The 20513-nt window shown below is 42.6% G+C and overlaps 1 protein-coding gene across 2 annotated transcripts in view; it reads left to right on the top strand.

Moving 5' to 3' along the window:
- The window catches only part of FRMPD3 (FERM and PDZ domain containing 3), a 371292-nt gene extending 351143 nt beyond the window's left edge, over positions 1-20149 (top strand). For both annotated transcript variants that reach the window (XM_077283386.1, XM_077283387.1), the window contains 2 exons: positions 13632-14525; positions 15831-20149. In XM_077283386.1, coding sequence (XP_077139501.1) covers positions 13632-14525; positions 15831-18331 — 3395 coding nt within the window. In that variant the 3' untranslated portion in view covers positions 18332-20149. The remainder of the gene's footprint in view (positions 1-13631; positions 14526-15830) is intronic.
- The last annotated feature ends 364 nt before the right edge of the window (positions 20150-20513 follow it).

Here is a 20513-nt window from a genome sequence, read left to right as displayed (position 1 = left end):
CCTGTAATGTTAAAATGTACCTATAATATTAAAATGTACCTGTAATGTTTGCTGACTTAAATAATAAAAGACCTCCAGTAAAACACCTGCTACAAGTTCCATTAACAATACAATACACACATATGTGTGTTTGCGGCGTCGGCATGGTAAGAGACCAAGAAAACACAGATATTGTGCAAACAAAATAAAAATTTTATTTAACAAAAAAAATGGGTTTAGGATCAGGGTCTATGTAAGATGTGGTGGACCTTGGGGGTGTGGAGCTGTGAGGATTGGGTGGTAGTTGATGAGGAAGGGGTTACAGGGGAAGGGGCAACAAATTGAAGGATGGGACTGGACACACTCGGAGTAGACGACACAGTGGAATCATGGGAATGGATAGACAAACAGGAAGGGACAGACACTGACACAAGGGAAGGCAGTGACACATTTGAAAACAGACACATTTGTAGGTGAGGGTGGAGGTGGTGGGTTCAATTTTGGCAGGGTTTTTGGCTCCGGGTCTTCATCCTGATAGGAATGTTTTGTTTTTGTCCTTTGTTTTCTTGACCAAGTGGGAGTGGTGGCCTCTGTAGCAGTCTTCTGGGGTGGTGCTGGACTGGGCAGCGTCATGGATGCTGCTGGCTGCAGGGGTGCTGAACTCGGCTATGTGGTGGATGCTGCTGGCTGCAGGGGTGTTGAACTCGGGAGCGTGGTGGATGCTGCTGGCTGCAAGGGTGCTGAACTTGGGAGCGTGGTGGATGCTGCTGGCTGCAGGGGTCCTGAACTCTGCAGCGTGGTGGATCTGTGAAATGGAGGCGGTGGTGGTGGAGGATAGTTTGGTGCTGTGGGAGTTGGAAACTAGATGTTCGGCTGCCAGTAATATCCTCAGCGTTTGTTGACATCCTGTAGAAGTGTGTTCACATAGGTGAACCCACTCTTCAGTCTATCACCAAGCACCTTAATCCCATCCTGGAAGACCGAGCTTGAGTGCATAAATTCGGGCATGACTGGCCTCTCCCAGGCCCTCTGCAGCTGATGAGAAGACCCAACAAAAGCAGCGCCAGAGGGCTGGGAGAGGGGAAAACCAGATGGACTGGCTGCCTGTTCCCCAACCTATGAAGCCTGCCAGGTTGCTCCATCGCTGGTGGATGATTGGGACTGTGTCTGTTCGGTGGCTGGTAGATGAGGGGCCGCTTCAACACAGAGGACGATCCAGGTTGTGTTGTGCTGCACCAGGTTCTGTGTGGAAAATAAAAGAAAAACATTAGTTAAAAAAAAAAAAAAGTTTAATAGTAAGACAACACAAAAGATACTCAAGTTCGCTGAGCAAGCGCAGGCCTCAGAAAAGCAAGGTTACGGAGGTATTTGTATTTCCTTAGCCTTTGAGCAGCACCACTTTTAACCTGATTCTCGGCTCTCATGTTCTTATTGAAGCAATCCTTAATCGAATGCCAACGGACTCTTATTCTCTTCACTGTGAAGGGGGAAAGAAAGGAAAAAATTAAATGTAAAACAATACACCTACATTTACAGGTTCACTGGCGCGTCAGACCACATTGCAATACTTACCAAAATCATTTCTGGCATGTGGCGTCGCACATTCCCAATCATGCAACAGCGATCTGGCCACTTCTTCCCAGAGTTGTCGAATCACAACAATGTCGGAGTGCTGACGATCACAGGTGTCCCACAACGGTACTCGCTCTTGCACAAGGTTAATTAGTTGCTAGTTGTCAATGTTCTGTTTGGCTTCTTCCCGTTGTGGAACCTATAGATCAAATAAAACAAAAGAATTTTAAATAAAACTGAAGACAAATTCATTACAACTCTGATGAAAAAACTACTTACACCCTGTTTTTTCTCCTGAAACACCAGGAGAGACAACCAGTCTACAAGGAACAGAAAAATATATATCCTACAGAGAATAACTGCAAAAGCCAGGATACACAAACATATAAATTTTATTAAATAATACAAAACTTTTGGCCAACCATAAACCAGAATTTTTTGAAAGGTGAATGCTACAAAGGAGCCGCAGATCTGAGGTTAAACACATGCTAATTTAAATACCATTGTCCACATTAACATAGATTGGTGTGAATAGCAAGTCCAAAAGTAGGAACAATACACTAAGCTGGTGAAAAACATCCAGCAACAACACCCAATGCAGACAAAAAAAGACATAAAGGGGGACTCCCCGGAAGAAGGCACGCACGCCGAAACGCGCGTTGGGGTGGTGGTGCCGCAGGTCTGAGGTAACTATGCTTTACTCCAATTCTTTATGTCTTTTTTTGTCTGCATTGGGTGTTGTTGCTGGATGTTTTTCACCAGCTTAGTGTATTGTTCCTACTTTTGGACTTGCTATTCACACCAATCTATGTTAATGTGGACAATGGTATTTAAATTAGCATGTGTTTAACCTCCGATCTGCGGCTCCTTTGTAGCATTCACCTTTCAAAACATTCTGGTTTATGGTTGGCCAAAAGTTTTGTATTATTTAATAAAATTTATATGTTTGTGTATCCTGGCTTTTGCAGTTATTCTCTGTAGGATATATATATTTGCTGCATGGGATTTTGTATATTTAATCCCCTGATTGGGCACAGGTGTATTGTGTTGACACACTGTGTATTGTGCATCAATATTGGAAGGAACAGAAAAAGCAGTGAGAGAGACAGACATTTTCAAAGTCTATACTTACATAGACAGTGTTGTCCTCACCAGGACAGCAATACCAGGACAGATGGCAGCACCAGGACATTTTCAAAGGTTCTATACTTACATAGCCAGTGTTGTCAGATCCAGAGTCTTGAAAGTAATGGCCTTGCAGTTTCCACACTTCCTTTTATACAGCTCTGTTTTGGGGATACCTGAAACCAGTTCCTGCACCTGCTCATTCTGAAGTACACATGCGTATCAAACGCATGCGTACGCATGTCCTTGCGTACCAATGCATTCCCATAGACAGTAATGCGTTGTTTTGATGCACTCCATCCGCAATCATCTGCATGCAAATGATTGCGCATAATTGACACCTCAAAAAATGCAACATGTTGCATTCGCCGGACCCCACCGCACACTGCGAAACTACGCATGTGTACGCATCCACATGCGAACTGATGCAAATGCATGTCCCTGCGTACACCATGTTAAAGATAGGTACGCAAGACGCATGCGGATCTGTGCGGATAAAACGCTGCGCACATATATGCAAATGTGAACCCGGCCTTAGATAGTAGTCACTTGAGTGATGCGACCGCTATCCCCACCAACTGTAACACACTGACAGGAGTGTAATCACTCCTGCAGCGTCTAGAGCTGAGTTGCCATCAGAAAGTTCACCGGAGTTCAAACTTGGTAATCCCAGTGACCTCACTTATGGCACTGCTCACTGCAGGAGAATTTTCTTACGCAGCGAGCCGTGTCATAAGTGAGGTCACTGGGGTTCATCGGGTTTGAACTCCGGTAAACGTTATCATGGCAGCTCAGTGCTAGACACTGCAGGAGCGATTACCAACTCTCCAAATCATCTGGATCGTCATGAGACAATATGGATTATCTATCTTCACTTCGGACAAGTGAAAGACATGGTTGTTTATTATTTTTCTTCTTTTCCAGGGGAAATGGGCATTGAAGGATTATGTTCACAATGGGGACAGGTGAAGGATATGGTTGTTTACTATTTTTCATCTTTTACAGATGACATGGGCATTGGTGGATTAGGTGTAAGGTAAGTATAACTGTGCTTTTCATTTTTATTTCAAGTAAAGGTTTCAGTGTCTGTCGTTCAATTAAAGGATTTTATTCTGGCTGTGTATTTTTTACAATCTAACTATGGGGTTAGTAATTGGGGCATCTTATAGATGCCTCTCCATTATTAACCTGTGGGATTGATGTCAGCTTCAATAAAACAGCTGACATCAACCCCACAACCACTACATGCCTCCGTACCAGAGTAAGTGCGAAGAGCTGGACAAAGAGTCAGAATTTGCACATCTAATAGATACACCTTTTCTGTGGAGGCTGCAGGCTGCTATTTTAAGATTGAGGAGCTAATGTCAATGGCCCCTTTCCAGTCTGAGAATACCATCCCCCAGCTGTTTGGTTTATCTTGGCTGATTGTCAAAAATGGGGGGACCGTACGCTATTTTAAAAAAATATTTATTTAAATAATTTTAAAAATGGCATAGGGACCCCTGTATTTTTAATAACCAGCCATGATAAAGCTGACAGCTGAGGATTGCAGCCTGCAGCTGTCAGTTTTTCCTACACTGGTTATCAAAAATAGAAGAGACCCCACATAATATTTGTTTTATTTATTTATAGCACAGGAGGCGGCTGATGAAAATTCCTATCAGTGGCACCTCCTCTCGCTGTTATCATGTGTATGACCGTTGGTAACCTTTTTACCGCCAGTGACACCTGGTTGCTGACGCTGTCATATAACAGCGTGGGAATCGCAGCTCTCTGACCGGCGGTATTGATCAGAGCCTGTATTTGCTTCCCTGTCATACAGATGACAGCATGGGAAACCCTCGATGTTTGGGCCCCAAAGTCATGTGAATGGGTTTAAGTATGGGTTCTTGTACTGTTCTGGTACCCACACCAAACTTTGTTTTAGATGTTTGGTCATACCCGCCGGACCCGAACATCCACAGATTCATCCATCACTACTTATCATGTGTTAAAGAGAACTTGTCACTTGTCACATGAAAAAATGCTATTAATAGCATTCTGAACCTACACTGGAGCGGCACTTAGAGCCCCTCTTCCGGGAGGAAATTAACTTTATTCCTCCTGGCAGCATTCTGGTTTCAGTCACGGAGGTGACACCAGCACGGCATTAGTCATTGCTCTGTATATAGTGAGTGCCTCTGGCACTGACTGACAGCCATGGGTAATAATGTTAATTTCCTTCTGGCAGTGAGGTTATAAGCGTAGGGACCGGGCAGGTTGATAATGCTATTAATCCGCAGACTAACCCCATAACTGCATGTTAGTAGTGTTTTTTACACATGACAGGTTCTCTTTAAGTTTGGATAAGATAGTGGGTATTCCCTACAGTCCTATGTAATAGATATCTGAGATATAGCAGTTGAATTGGCACAACAGTCCATTGACGCATGAGGCCAGGTGACCGTAAGTTCATAACCTGGCTTCTCTGAACATCTCCATAGAGCCAGGTGACTGGTGGGTTCCAATCCTGGCTTTCCCAAACGCATCCATGGGACTCAGGTGACCGATAGGTCCTAATCCTAGTTTCTCCAAATGTATCCATGGGTTCAGTGATGGTCAATGGAGCACATCTGTATTCTTTCAGCCGGGGCTGTGGTCCCCTAAGCTGGTATCCTGTAGAAGGTCAAATCTGTGTCCCTTGTGACGGAGCCATGATGTCCTGGCTGCTGTCCTATAGCGTGTTCCTGGATGGTCGGGGGGGGTGAGTTTAACTCTCATTGTTTGAGTATTTAATCAATTTGCATAGTTTTTCCTCCTCTGTTTTTCAAGTCAACAAGCTAGCTGGTCTGCACAATGTGTAATCAATATATTGACAAACATCTATTGTTCTATTACCCTGTATCTTTGCCATCCAGGATAACATCACATTATGTTACAACAAACAGCAACTACAGAGTCACATCCAGTTTCGTACAAACAATAGCCTGTGTGTCTTTACCAACCAAAGAACAAACAGAATAAATTTAAAAGTCAACATAAAGAATGGTCATTCTTAACAAGATCTTCTCTTTTTGTGTCTGTTAAAACTCAGGACATGGAGGAATGGTACCTATGAAGTTGTAGTATGTAAATGTTACCCTATAGTACAAAACAGATAATTAATAATTGACAAATAAAGACATGCACAATACTTTATTATTTGTAGCTGGAAAGGTAATAATGGGAGCTCACATTGACAGATATGGTTTAAAAATTGATACATGTACCAATAAGATGGAAGGTTGTGCAATATAATTGGCCATATTGGATTTGTTTTCCCCGATAGGAGATAATTGGCCCCAGATGTACCTGCTAGATATGTATCTCTCTTCAATATGGCATTACACTTTCACAATCAGAAGATATAAGGATGAATGTTTGTGCGAGTGTTTAGAAATAGAGCTGTTGGTTATATATAACCTTTGAGTCCAAGGATCATTGCATGGAAACTAAGGCAGGGGTGGCGAACCTATGGCTCATATGCCGTCGTCCCAGTACTACATTATCCGGGGTGTAACGATCATGGTCACAGAAGGTGTGACTGCGACTGGGCAACTGCAGAAGGGGGGCCCACCAATGCCAATTTCACCTGGATGTGCATTCGAGGACGCACATTCAGATGAAATATATTGCAGCGCAGAGAGCCACTGCCTCCTTGTGCTGCAATACGCACCACCGGTCAATCACAGGCCAGCAGCAGCTGTCAGCTTGCCAATGACATGCGGCACATGGCGGTGACGTCATGTGCTGTCCGTGCCAATGCACCGAAGATAGCTCCCGGCTCCTGAAGAGGACAATGCTTGGCATGAGAGCAGGAGATGCTGAGTAGAATTGTTTGGTTCTTTTTAAAATATACTGGAGAAAAACGGATGGGGCCCAGGACACTGGACATTATAAAAGCATGGGTAACATTATACCAGAATCGGAATATTATACCACAACGGGGACATTATACCAGTACTGTGTGCATTACAAGAGGCTGGGGACATAATACCAAGATGGTGGACATTATACCAGTATGAGGATATTGTACCAGAATGGAGACATTATTACAGAATGGGGACATTATACCAGCACATGGGACATTATACCAGCACATGGGACATTATACCAGCATGGGTGACATTATACCTGAATGGGGATATTATACCAATATGGGAACATTGTACAAGGACGGTTGAACATTACACTAGAATGGGAACATTATGCCAGAATGGAGATATTATACCAGAATGACGACATTATTCCAGTATGGGGATATTACCGTATAATAGGATGGGGATATTATACCAGAACGGGAATATTATTAGTTATAATCGAGTGTGCTCAGATAAGGTGTTATCCGAACATGCTCGACTGCTAATAGAGCATATTTGGCATGCCCAAATACTACAATATGCTCAAGTCAGTGTGGCTGCATGTCTTGTGGTTGTTCAACAGCCGAATCATATGCATGTATTGCCTGACGAACAGGGAGAGCAGGAGCACCTAATGAGTGTATTCATTAGCCGACTCGTGCGTTTAAAATAAATAATAAAAAAAAAAAATGGCATGGGTTCCTCTGTATTTTTGATAACCAGCCAGGCAAAACTCACAGCTGGGGGCTGCAACACTCAGCTGTCAGCTTCAACAAGGCTGGGTATCAAGAATAGAGGGGTCACCATGCCATATTTTTTAATTATTTAAATAATTTTAAAAAAACAGTGTGGGGTCCCCCCCATTTTTGACACCCAGCCTTGCTAAAGCAGACAGCTGGGGGCTGGTATTCTCAGGCTGGTAAAGAGCCATGGATATTGCCCCCCAGCCTAAAAATAGCAGCCAGTGAGAGTTTACAGTGCTAATGGGGATCTCACTGAGGTCACCGCAGTTCAGCTGGGAGCATAGCCTCAGTGACCGGAGGTAACTTCAATGACGTCACCGCTGATCACTGAGTCTGCGTCGCAGCAGCTAATTCACCAGTGGTTGTCAGTCTGGACGGTTGTTTCTTTGTAAGGTTGGTAGTCGTGGCAATGGGCTGTACGGTTCCCGCACCCTGGTGCTCCATAGATAAAATACAATGTCCCTTTGGCTACATATGCAGCATGCACAGCAGAACACTCACAGTCACTGTCAGGTTTCCCTTGGCTGCGGTCACGCCGACTCCGCATTCATGAGCCCCATAAATCACTTCGGAGTCGAGGTCTTTTTCAAGCACCTTAACTTTACTGGACAGCAGTGTATTTATCACATAGGCAGCACAAGTTATTATTATTATTATTATTTATTATTATAGCGCCATTTATTCCATGGCGCTTTACATGTGAGGAGGGGTATACATAATAAAAACAAGTACAATTATCTTGAACAATACAAGTCACAACTGGTACAGGAGGAGAGAGGACCCTGCCCGCTAGGACTCACAATCTACAAGGGATGGGTGAGGATACAGTAGGTGAGGATAGAGCTGGTCGTGCAGTGGTTTGGTCGATCGGTGGTTACTGCAGGTTGTAGGCTTGTCGGAAGAGGTGGGTCTTCAGGTTCTTTTTGAAGGTTTTGATGGTAGGTGAGAGTCTGATATGTTGTGGTAGAGAGTTCCAGAGTAGGGGTGATTCGCAAGAGAAATCTTGTGTGCGATTGTGGGAAGAGGAGATAAGACGGGAGTAGAGAAGGAGATCTTGTGAAGTTAAACACAGAGCTATCTTCTTATCTGTATTCATCACACAGGCAGCACAAGTTAAACACAGAGACATCTTTTTATCTTTCCTTGCCTTCCAGGCAGCCTCGTTTCTTCCTGTCAACTCTGTCTATATCTTTGCAGCCTCTGTCTAAATCCTTGCAGCCTCTGTCTATATCTTTGCAGCCTCTGTCTCACTCTTGCTCAATCTCTGACCCACTATTGGACGATCCCTGTCTCTCTTCTGGACAATCTCTGCTCCACTTGTGCTCCAGGCCCACCAGCTTCCTACCAGTCCCAGGTCAGGTTCCAATTGGGAAAGGTGCCAGGATCGCCATCTCAGCTCCTCTTGCCCCGATCTTAGACCCCAGATCCTTTTCAGGTTGGGTTCTATTCTTGCTGGTGACTGCCTGCATGACTCCCATGCCAGGGGCCCCTTCCTGCCATAGCAGCTCTATCCCCACAGCTGTCCAACTGTTCACTTTCACTGCTGCAGTTTACCCTGGGCAAGGCTGCCCAGGCTTCTGCCTCCAATCAGGAAGTGCCTGTCCTATACCTCCCTGCTCTGTGCTGCTCTGCTCTGTAACTCCTCCCATCTGCTTAACCTCTAAGCTGCCTGTATCTAACACTTCTGTCTATTCTATACTATCCTATCTCTATGATGCCCCCCTTTATTCTAGTCCCCCTATGGTCCTAAACTATCCCTAAACTTACACACAGTATATAACAAGTGCATCACATCACAATATAATAACATTAGGAAACCGCACATTACATTAGTAACAGGGTGACGCATGTGACACATGTGCTCAGTGTTCAGGAGAGAGAAGGCATGTGAGGGTCCCCTGTTATGATCCTAGTGGCAAGGATCGCAAGTTTGACTAGCTAAGTAACTAAACCGACGACCAGCTCTGGGGAAGTGGTATCTGGATTGACTGCAACCTGATCCTATCCGCAAACAACTATAGGCAGCCGTGGAACGTTACCTGAAAATCCTAGAAGTCTCTTCACGGCCTGAGAAACTACCTATTCCTAGAGGGAAAGTAAAGTCCTTACTTGCCTCAGAGAAATGCCCCCAAAGATATAGAAAAGCCCCCCACAAATACTAACGGTGAGTTAAGGGGAAAGCACAAACGCAGAGATGAAATAGATTTAGCAAATGAGGCCCGCTAACACTAGATAGCAGAAAATAGGAAGGGAGCTGTGCGGTCAATAGAAAACCCTAAGCAAAATATCCACGCAGAGATTGCTCGAGCCCCCCACCAACTAACGGTGCGGGGGAAGCAACTCCGTACCCCAGAGCTTACCAGCAGCAAGAACTACATATTAGCAAGCTGGACTAAACTCATCATACACTGAAATCATATTGCAGACTGATGAGCAAAAAATAATCAAACAGAAACTTAGCTTCTCCAGAAGAGACCGAAAACGAAGATAATCAGGGAAGATCAGAATAGCACAGAATACATCGACAGCCGGCAACAAGTGGAGGTGAAGCAGAGCTAAATAGAAAACTCCCTAGTGCATAACGAGGCAGCTGATTAGCCACAGATCCGCAGGATAACAAACAAAGCCACCAGGGGGAGCCCAAAAACAAAACTCACACAATACCACGTGTGACCACAAGAGGGAGCCCGAAAACAGAGTTCACAACAGTCCCCGCCACCTTCTTACATCTTGGCACTGTCCAGGTTGAAAACTGTTTTTCCCCCAGACCTGAATTATTTTTGTTTTCTTACAGAAGACGAGGGCTTCGGTGGAATTAGGCTTTAGGTGAGTATAACTGCGTTTGTGATTTTTAACCCTAGAACGCATACCTGGGGCCTCGCAGGCCTGCCAGGTTACTTGTTTTCTATTTTCTGTAAAAGTACTTTAGTTAGAATTTTGAAAATCTAGGTAATCCTCAGGTATATAGTTGTTAGTAATTTCCAGTTATTCATATATTTTTATGTTACAGACATTTCGGTATAACAACCTTTTTTTGGGACTACCCCATATTCACGCACCTGGGGCCTTTTAGGCCTGTACTAGGTTTGCATGTGATACTCAGTCTTTTTGTCTGTATTGTTGCTGGGGAAGAACTTTTATGACTCTGCTATTGCTGCTATTGCTGGGAAGAGTGTGGATTCTGCATTCCCTTTTTTCCAATATCCTTGATGTGTCAGCCCTCAATAGCTACATTGTTTATTGTCAAACTAATCCAGAATTCCATGCCAACTGGAAAGACAAGAGACGTCTATTTTTGACAGAACTTTGTTATGAACTTTTGATGCCTACTATGATGGAGAGAAGCAGCATGATATGCTTATCAAGGCAAATTATGGAGGCAATGATCCGATGTGGAATACGCTTTCTGGAACATCCAGAGCAAAGAGAAAAAAAAAAGAAAGCGCTGCTATATTTGTCCAGCAAAGAAGGAAAGAAAATCGGAGCGTTTCTGTTCTACTTGCGGACAAAATGTATGCAGGGAACATTCAGCCGAAAAAATAATATGCGAGAATTGTCAGGGGAATATGTAAAGTTACAAATAAATATCCACGCTCCACCTCCGCACCCTCCCGTAAACCTGATGTCCAAGCATGGATGTTTGTAACCTGTTTTAGTTATATCCAATAAAGAACACGAACGCACAGCAAAAGAAGGGTGAGTGCCACATATTTTCCTTTCTTTTCTCTTCTTGGATGATTACAAATAAATATTCCTGCACCAAGTTTGCTACAACCAAAAAATGTTTTCATAAAAAAATTGCATATAGAATGCCTATATTTGGCGTGCCCGTTAACTTACTTTTTTGTTGTTTTATGCACATAATTATGTTTTGAAATATACACATCTTAGGCTGTGTTCCCAGTAGCGCTGGGGTTCGCCAGAAGGGGATCCATAATGGATCTGAGCTCCTGGTAACTCCAGCTAAGGCTGCCGGAATGGCGGGATTCCGCCAGCCTTAGCTGGGGTCACCAGAAGGTCAAATCCATTACGGATCCCCTCCTGGCAGACCCCAGCACTAGTTGGAATGCATCCTTACCTTGCAATTGTAAAATAAATTTTGAAAAGTATTTTTATTTGAGTTATTCCGTGTTATTTGCACACAGGCCTAAAAGGCCCCAGGTGCGTGAATATGTGGTAGTCCCAAAAAAAGGTTGTTATACCGAAATGCCTATAACATAAAAATATATGAACAACTGGAAATTACTAACAACTATATACCTGAGGAATACCTAGAGTTTCAAAATTCTAACTAAAGTACCGTATTTTCTGGTGTATAAGGCGACTGGGCGTATAAGACGACCCCCAACTTTTCCATATAAAATATGGAATTTGAGATATGCCTGCTGTATAAGACGGGGGTCATCTTATACGCCCAGTCATCTTATACGGCGTGTGGTTCCCAGGGTCTGAAGGAGAGGAAACTCTCCTTCAGGCCCTGGAATCCATATTCATGTGTAAAATAAAGAATAAAAATAAAAAATATGGATATACTCACCCCTCCGAGAAGCCTGGCTGTCACCGCTGCAAGCGTCTGCCTCCGTTCCTAAGAATTGCAGAGCGTGAAGGACCTTCGATGACGTCACAGTCCTATGATTGGTCCGTGACCGCTCAGGTGACCGGAGGGGTGAGTATATCCATATTTTTTATTTTTATTCTTTATTTTTTACATGAATATGGATCCCAGGGCCTGAAGGAGAGTTTCCTCTCCTTCAGACCCTGGGAACATCCAGGATCGCTCCCTGCACACGCCGTACTCGGCGTATAAGACGACCCCCGACTTTTGGGACAATTTTTAGGGGTTAAAAAGTCGTCTTATACGCCGGAAAATACGGTAATTTTACAGAAAATAGAAAACAAGTAACCTGGCAGGCCTGCGAGGCCCCAGGTATGCATCCGCCAGCCTTAGCTGGGGTCACCAGGAGGTCAGATCCATTACGGAATCCCGTCCTGGCGGACCCCTGCGCTAGTGGGAATGCATCCTTACTTTGCAATAAACTTTGAAAAGTATTTTTATTTGAGTTATTCCATGATAATTGTAAACAGGCCTAAAAGGCCCCAGGTGCGTGAATGTGTAGATTTCTATGGGTATGCGTTCTAGGGTTAAATAAAATGGTAAAACTGTGTTTTGTTTTACTTCAAATAAAGGACTTTATTCTGGCTGCATCTTTATTTACCATACAACTATAGGATTAGTAATGGTTAGGTGCCTTATAGACTCCTCTTCATTACTAAGCAGTGGGCTTGATATCACCAGCCAATACAAAGGTGACATCAACCCCACAAATATTAACCACACTTGCCACCACTACATGGCAAGTGAGAAGAGCCGGGCAAAGTGCCAGAATTGGCACATCTAATAGATGTGCCTTTTCTGGGCAGCTGCGGGCTGCTATTTATAGGCTGGGGGGGGGCAATATCCATGGCTCCTTACCAACCTGAGAATACCAGCCCCCAACTGTCTTTAGCAAGGCTGTTGTCAAAAATGGGGGGGCCCCACATCGTTTTTTAAATGATTTATTTAAATAATTGTAAAATACGGCATGGTGACCCATCTATTCTTGATAACCAGCCTTTTTGAAGCTGACTACAGAGGGTTGCAGCCTGCAGCTGTGAGTTTTGCCTGGCTGGTTATCAAAAATACAGGGGAACCCATGCTGGGTTTTTTAAAATAATTTATTTACAGCACAGGAGCTGGCTAATGAACACTCCCATCAGCCGCTCCTGCTCTCACTTTTATTAGCGACAGCCAGTGTCAGATCATGGGAGCTGTACTCCCATCAGCTGACACCAGTGACTGACAGCTGACTGACAGTCGGGGATGATTTCACCTCCAATCAGAAGTGGTGTTTGCCGCGCTGTCATGCACATAACAAACACATGACAAACACCTGGTGTTCGGGCAGCCGAACCTGAACAGTAACATAGACTTCCTGATGAAGTCCGTGTTCGGTGTCCATGCATGAACAGTAGGTGTTTGGTACAGACATCGAACTTTACTGTTTGGGTTTGCCCGCCCTTCTCTAATAATAACCAATAAAAATAGATTATTCATTTACATTTTTTTCTACAATTTAAATGTTGAATGCTGATCTCTGGTTTTCCAACCTTGTTATAAAAAATAACTACTTTAAAGGCAAATTTTCACTTACCAGGAATAATAGTGCCTAAACCTCAAAAGTCATTTTCCTTCTTAAACAGACTGTATTGTACATCAACTCATAATGCAATAATTATATTTTACTGATAACTTTTACTGTCACTTAATTGACTGTATTGTTCATATTCTTTTTAGATCACATCAGTATGCCCACAGTGCCACGCGTGCCAGTCTCAGTTAAGGCAACTGCCTCCTCCCACTCATCTGCGAATTTCCCCCTCTCAAAGGGCCCAGCTCCTACACCCCATAACCTTTCAGAGGACAAGGAGCCTGTCGGTTTGTGCTACCTCAACCTACACGACAAGGAGGGGAGAGATGTCAACCAAAATCTTGTTACAGAAGAAGCCAGGCCAAGAACAAAATCTGATCCCACACCCAAAGGGACATCCAACCAACATGGAACGGTGGGGATCAAGGATTCGCCCGAGGTCAGCAGGTCCCGTTCCTTCACAATGGATACCCAGGTGAAACTGGAGAGCACCCAATTCTATTGTGACTCCTGTAAGGCCAAAATAAAGAGCCAGTTGGGGGGAGGCGACATGGATGTGCAATGTAAAAACCCGTGTGGATCTTCAACCTGTAGGGACAACATGGTTGATCTCATATCCTTGCCGCCTCCTGAACATATGAAAAATAAAGAGGAAGAAGAGGGTGAGGATGAAAGAGAAGGTGGATCAGATGAAAGGGAGACCTGTGAGACAGCAACTCTTTTGCCTTCTGCAGCACCACCTCCCCCAGGATTTGGGGATAACAGTTCAGATGAGGAAGAAACCAAACAAACTGATGTAAAGGGTCAGGAAAAGGGCAGGGAACATCTGAAAGGAAACATCAGGGAACATCAAAAAGACAGTGTGATGCCAGTATGTGGATATGAGGAGTTACCAGTCACCTTAATTGACAGTGTCCAAACACGGACTGTCAAAGATCATGCAAAAGAACTTGATGATGCTCTAGTTTCCACTCTTCAAGCTTTGGAGGCTCTTGCTGCTTCTGAGGACTTTCCCAGTCCTGCACCACAACCAACAGCAGGTATGTTGTGTTACTTTGGCCATGTCAAAATATATACAGTAATAGTAACCTAAAAGATGATCAGAAACCTTAATCTTGTAGCACTTTCAAAATTTGCAATGTTTACCATATACAGTTGCTTACTAACTTTCTAGAATACAATAAACCAATCAAACAAGAACTATTTCAATAGCTCAATACACCTAATAATTGGTTTTTCCACATTAAACGCAAAATACCAGTTGAACTTACAAAATAGGTTTCAAACTATATTTCTAGGAAAATTAAACGCCTTTTTTTAAGGCCTTGTTGTATCGTTTTAGTTGTTGGTGCAAGGTATCAGTATCTTCTCTTAACTTTTGGACCACGCTATTGACATAGGCATATCATCACCACCAGAACCACCATAAGAACATGAATACATCACCACAATCACCATTAGTTCATGAATATATCACCCAAATTGCCACCAATACATTAATACATCACCAGAGCCACCATCAATAAATTAATACATCACCAGAATCAGTACATGAATATGGCACCGGAGCAACCAATGGTACTTGAGTACATTACCATAACCACCATCAGTACATGAATACAGCAATAGAACTACTCCATTATATGAATACAGCACCAGAGCCACCATTAATACTCACTGGCTCGTGTTGATTGTACAACCTGCTCATAGCCACTGATTGGCTGCAGCGTTATCAACATGACATCAGCAATGCAGACAATAACAGACACCAGGAGCAGCAGTGGAAAGACTTAATAAAGCAAGTTTGTTTTTTAAAAACAAACCACAGGAAGAAGGCATGGGTTTTCCAAAGCAGAAAAGACCCTTTAAAGTTTTGCACTGTGAAATGTATTCTCACTGAACAATTCATCAGGTAGTGTGGATAATGGGAGTTGGACTCCTAGCTCTAAAAAAATACGTAGGAAAACTGCCAAAATTTAAGGTTTAATATTCTAATGAATTGAACTCCATTGCAAGTTATATTTCTCAGATTAAAATACGCAAATTGCCTCTTCAGAGAGGACGAGGACTTGAACTCTGTTTTTACTGGTTTTGATTGACGATTTTAGATACTACGTGATTTAATTGCACAACTGCATGGGGCATTTTGACTTGCATTTTCTACCTGATTTACATCCTGTGGTTAATTGTACTTATTTGCATAAAGTTAATTACATTATTAGTCAGTATACATTATATTAACACAAAATATGAACATTTGTATACTATTTATAGCTTTCTTAAAATAAAAATGAATATTTTTGCAACCATATTTTTTTAGTCACTGAATGTGCTGTTTTTTCCAGGCCTCATTGTCCTCGCAACCATTACTCCTGAGTCGTCCCTTGATTCAGGTCATGAAACAAACTCCTCAGAACTCACAGATGTTTCCGAGATGGTGACAGCTATGAAACAGCATCACAACACTGCCTACTTCTTGGCCCAACACCTTAACAAGGAGAGTCTGCTTTCTCGGAAGGATCTCCCATTCAGAATACAGACATGTACTGCTCAGGCCGTCCTCTCTTCTCCTTACTCTTTAGGTCACTTGGACACAAGCCCTTTGTTAAAGCCTTCAGTTTTACAACAGCATTTGATTGGGGCCGGCCTTCAACAAGAGTCAACAGATGCAGCTTCAAATTCACTGTTTCATTTAAATAATGAAGTATCCACGCACATATCTCCTGAAACATCTATGGAAGACCGTTGCTTTACCACACCCCTGAGGACCACAAAAATCTCACAAAGTGTTCCAAAAAAGAGTACAGGTCCTTCCTCAGCTTTCACTGAAAGCACTGTTGATGCAACTTTGTCATTGCCAACAGAAAATGGCCATAAGAAAGGTTCTACAATTCAAAAGGATAAAGATCTAGGAGAAAGTAAACCCTTACTAGATAGCCATTGTGATTGCCGAATACAAGGACATTCCTCCCCAGTAATATTGGGCGAGAGAAGTAATGGTGGACATGATGTGCTTCACTTATCTCCAACAGATGATGAGAGACTCCATGCTAAAGCTTGTTCTGCCAAGACGCTGGAGGAACAGCGTAAAAGCCAAGCAATAGTTGAAAAAAAGGAGGTCAACAAATTCCAAGTAGAAAATATAGTTTCACCAAACCTGAGCAAAACAAAGCAAGAAACAAATGAAAAAGGTGTCAAAACGGAGCAAATCCCTTCTGCCTCCAATAGCCTCTTGCATGCACGAGACAACGCAAAAATAGCAGCCAAATCAGACATTGACATAGCATCAACCTTAAGAATATCTGAAAAAGTGCCTACTCCAATTCAGCTAGAAGATTGTGATGCACCAGCTAAACCTAGAGCTCGAGCCCCTTTTAGATTACGGAAACTGTTTTCTGCAACATTCCCCACGCGTATGAGACGAGAAACAGATGAGCGCCAAGCACAGCTGCTTAAGGTTAAGCAGTATGAAATGGAATTTCTCGAAGAACTGCTTAAGCCACAGGGAAAAATAAGTGGTCAACGCAGTGAAGCTCCACCCTCATTGGTACCTGGACGATGCTCATGTCAGGTACGTAGCAGTCCTCTTCAAAAAGTTCCGGGAATGTCTCGTGAACAGAGGCGCAGCTGTGATTGTAAGCGTATTATAAGAGGTATACGTGTTCCACCTAACCCTGTTCTTGAACCAGAGCCAAGAAGCAAATCAAGAGTGCCTGGCACAGGACCTACAGGAATTAGACTTGTCCGTTCTTCAAGTCTTGAGTCCCGGGGAACAGAAAAGATGTCTTCATGTATTAGTTCTTCAACGACACATGATGAAAGTAATGTGCTTTTTACTAAGTTACCGGTAAAAAGTAATGTAACTGATGGAGATAAAAAGGAAGCCCCCAAAATTCCTCCTCCTACTAAATCACAGAAGAAAGACAGTGAACCTTCGATGCATAAAACCAAAACTGTAGATACAACAGGGAGCAAGGAGGAAACAAAGAATCCAGTTATTCTTCCACGGCAAGGAGACATTATTTCTGTGCAAACCAAGTTGCCTGGAGAAGAAGGGTCATTTACAGGGGAAAAATGTTGTTCTTTTCGTCATTGCTTTAACTGCCGTAGATGCTTATCTGCTGATGACAACAACGACAAAGATGAATTATCATACTCCATTCCAATGCAGATACTCCCAGGGATGCGAATAAATTCAGATAACACACCTGTTTTAAGTCACACCCTTCAAGTCCTGGATGCTACTGTGTGTAGTGGCTCAGAAGATGTTCAAACCCAAGAAATTGATCTCCGCATTGCCACTTTTGAGGGCAGTCTTGCGAAAGTTAATGCATTACGCGGACGTTCTTACTCCCTACCTGATGGCTTCATGTCTGTCCAACTTGACACCAGTGAACTTCTCACCATTTTGCGCCAGTGCCTGGTCAGCACTGAAGCTGGAGCACCTAAGCTTAATTCAGTGCACCTGAGCAAACGCAAACAAGAATTAACATTGCGTTTTAAGGAATTCAGGGCATCTTGCAGAAGAATGGCTGGAGTAGATAAGAATCCAGAACATATGTTGACAGCAGTGACTTCCAGCTTTCAGGTTCTTTGTGGCTTGATTGAGACTTTTGTAAAACTGGTGTTTGTGATCCGATCAGAAAGTCAACGTCAGGAACTGTTGAGCAAAGTAGAAGAAGTGGTGAGAAATTATACGTTCTTGCTCAGAGCAGCAGAGGAATCCAGTGCTAGGACAGCTGGACATAGTCATACTGTGGTGGGCCAGTTAGCCAAGCAATCTGCTACAGTAGCTACAGCGGTTAGCACCTTTTCCCGATCTATAAAAACCCTAATGAGCAAGTAGTGTAGAAAGCTCCTTATATACTAAACATGCTTGAACTTATATGAAAACTCTAAAAAAAAATTATCCCTTTTGGATACTACCAGCCTTAATATGCCTACGGGAAATTGGAGTTTTGGTAAGAGATTCTTAAGTGCTTATGACTGTATAATATCGATCAAGTTCATCAACGTTCTTTGGTGACTCGAAATCTGTGTCACTGTGCCACACCGAGACGTCTGATTATAAAACATCAATAATAGAATTGCCTCTGTACATAGCTACCATCCCACTGTGATTTTCTTGGTTCCACAACTTTTCCTTTCTAATACGTAAGGATTTTTGTAGCTAAAAAAAATCCCCCCCCAAAAAAAGGAAAATGGGTGGAGCATGCGTATATTCCCCTCAACTGAAAAAGAAACTTTGAGCATGAGCATAGGCCAAAAATATATATATATTAAATAAAAGTTTTAATTTAATAAGTCTATTTTTCTACTAATGTACGTATTTAACATTCAAAATGTAAAATATTATTATAAAGAACCATCATAGCAATTACCGTACCTGCTCGTGACCTTAGCAGACTAAAAAAGATGTATAGGCAAAATAATGGCTGTGATACAAAGTGAATATTCTATGTGTGTAGTATAGCAATTGCATCTCATCCGATGTGGAGCAGCTCCGACAAGCAATACAAAGTGCTTGGTTGTATTACTATACTGGTGACTGACCTACAAGCCTAAGTGCAAACTCAAGCTTGCCATTAACTAGAGATTGTAGTCCTACAACTTGGCTATAGTCGCTATTTCTACCAATTTGCCGACTTTTGGGGACAAACATGGAGGAATCACTAATTGATGGCCAGCTTGGAGTCGGTCAACTAACTTCAAGGTTCAAGCCTCAAAAATGTTTCTTAACTTAGGGAATATACTTCTATAACTGGATAGTAATCATCACAATGGGACCTTCGATGTTTTTTGTTTTTTTTCCTAACAGTATATTCGTATAAATGTGCCTACAGTTGAACTTTTCTGTGTGATATGATCATGTCAAGCATAACAGGGAGGGTAGCTCGATTTCTGCCGCGTCCAAGTCTTAGGTTTTAAAAGAAAAAAAAAAGTTACTTACGATAATTATAAATTAAATTATAAGATTATTATAAGATGATTATAATTGTAAGATAAAGATCATTTTTCCAGATCTCCATTCTTCCTGACACATTCACACTTTCGCCAAAACCAGAACTGTGAACTGTAAAAATATATTCGTTAAAGGGATTCTCCACTTCTTTAATATGAAAGACTTTATTATGTAACCTGAGAGTGGCATGATGTAGAGAAGAGACCCTAATTCCAGCGATGTGTTTTGCTGTTTCAATAAAATCAGTGTTTTATCTGCAGGAGATTATCACTACAGGACTAGGTGTCTCATGCCTTTTGGTCCAACCACGCCCCCACCACTGATTGGCAGCTTTCTGCCTATGAAACATGTACACAGAAATCAGCCAATCAGTGGTGTGGGCGGGGTATACACAGCACAGAATGCTGAGATCTGCTACATCTGCAGCAGAGAAAACTGATTCTATCACAACTGCTACACCCAGTAAACTAAGTGACACATCGCTGGAATCAGGGTCTCTGCCCCTACATCATTCTGCTATAAAATTACATAACAAAAACCTACGGAGAGATTCCCTTTAAGGTTAAGATGCCTAATATAAGACTGATGGAGGGAAGATGCCTGACAGCCCCATTGATCAGATATTTTCATCTTCATCAGCGGCTGAAAGCAAACAGTGTATGGAGCCATTGCTGCAGATCAGCTCTTTTTCTCTTCAATTAGTGACGTTTCGGGGTGACAGACCATCACCAAACATTGATGACTTCTGAGCATTGGACAAAGAAAAAAAATGAAGATACATAATTTGATTTATGTGTAACACGATGCTACAGTGGTAGTGTACTAGTAATCTGATAACCTTTCCTCCAACGCCAAGTTTATGGGGCAGGATTAAAGCTTCTACTGATGCAATCCAGCGTGAGCTGCTCAGGTTTCAAAAGCAAAAATTAAAAAAAAACAGTGCAAAAAATACAAAAAAGAAAAGTTTATTTTTCATACAATATACATTTGCTAAGGCTACTTTCACACTAGCGTTTTTTTCAATACGTCGCAATGCGTCGTTTTGGCAAAAAAACGCATCCTGCAA

Source organism: Ranitomeya variabilis, chromosome 2 (genome assembly GCF_051348905.1).
Source record: "Ranitomeya variabilis isolate aRanVar5 chromosome 2, aRanVar5.hap1, whole genome shotgun sequence".
NCBI lineage: Eukaryota > Metazoa > Chordata > Amphibia > Anura > Dendrobatidae > Ranitomeya > Ranitomeya variabilis.
The sequence above is the reverse complement of the archived record's forward strand: the minus strand, read 5'-3'. Positions and strand labels throughout refer to the sequence as shown.